Here is a 1127-nt window from a genome sequence, read left to right as displayed (position 1 = left end):
AGCAGGAAGTGGGGCGCCTGCTCCGCGCACGCCGCCTCGGCGTTCACCTGCAGGCCCACGGCCGCGAAGGCCTCGCCGATGGTGTTGCGCGCGCGGCACACGTAGTGCCCGCTGTCGCCGAGCGCCAGGTCCAGGATGGTGAGGCGGTACAGGTCGCCGTCCTGCGCCAGGCGGAAGCGCGCGCCCGCCTCCACCGGCTGCCGGTCCTTCTCCCAGCTCACCTGCGGCGCGGGGTTGCCCACGATCTGGCAGCTGAGCGTGGCGTCCTTGCCCACAGACACCGCGAAGGCCTTGGGCCGCGTCAGGAAGCGGGGAGCGCCGCTGAACGAGGAGGGCTCCATTTTGGCGGGGGCGGGGCCTGCGAGACAGCGTGGCTGAGCGAGCACCCCGTGCCTTCGGGGCCTCCCCAGAACCACCTTAACCCAGGGTGGGTGTCTGCACGCGGCCTCTGGCTGCCACGTCCTCGGGGCGCAAGCGCCCGTGTGCACGTGCCCGGCCCTGCCCAGCCCACTGCTCTGAGCCTCCATGCCCAAGAACCCACCCTGGGCTCGGCCTCCCCCCTCCAGAAACGGGGCACTGTTTCTCCACCTGAGGTGGGGGCCCGAGCCCAACCTACCCTGGGCTGTCCTCCCGCGCCCCAGTAGAGGTCAGCGGGCGGGGTTGGCCTCCCTGAGCCCGGCCGGCCCGCCCAGGCGCCAGGCTGTCTGCTGCACGCGGCTGTGGCGCCCCTGACCCCTCTGCACCTGCCCTGCCAACGGGCTCCCCTGCTCCCGCCCAGAGGAGTGGCACTCCTGGGGGGGAGCCCACGGGGCCACCTGTGCCCCCACCCTCGGTCCGGTCCGGCAGAGGCTACGGGGCCGTTTGTCCCGGCTGACCCCTGTGGCACGCACAGGCCCCGGCTGACTTGGCCTCTGCCCCAGCCGCACGCCCGCGGCCCCGCCCTGTCGGGGGAGAGGCCCTGCCCTGGCCACCTCCGGCCACTGGGCGCAGCTGCCCACCGGGGCAGAGGCCTCACCCAGTCCTGTGATTCGGCCCTAATCCCCTAATCCTGCAGCCGGCGGCTCGGCACTGCTGACTCACTGCGCGTCGGCACCTGAGCCCCGGCCCGGCCGGCTCCTGCGGGGGCC

General features: G+C 73.8%; 1 protein-coding gene across 1 annotated transcript in view; it reads right to left on the bottom strand.

The window, feature by feature from the left end:
* OBSCN (obscurin, cytoskeletal calmodulin and titin-interacting RhoGEF) overlaps positions 1–341 on the bottom strand; it is a 29518-nt gene extending 29177 nt beyond the window's left edge. The window contains exon 1 of the mRNA XM_012734620.1: positions 4–341. Within this exon, the coding sequence (XP_012590074.1) occupies positions 4–341 (338 nt within the window). The remainder of the gene's footprint in view (positions 1–3) is intronic.
* Positions 342–1127: the final 786 nt, after the last annotated feature.

This window comes from Condylura cristata, unplaced genomic scaffold (genome assembly GCF_000260355.1).
Source record: "Condylura cristata isolate star-nosed mole 26May11 unplaced genomic scaffold, ConCri1.0 scaffold00062, whole genome shotgun sequence".
NCBI classification, from domain to species: domain Eukaryota; kingdom Metazoa; phylum Chordata; class Mammalia; order Eulipotyphla; family Talpidae; genus Condylura; species Condylura cristata.
This window is presented reverse-complemented; position numbering and strand designations above follow the sequence as displayed.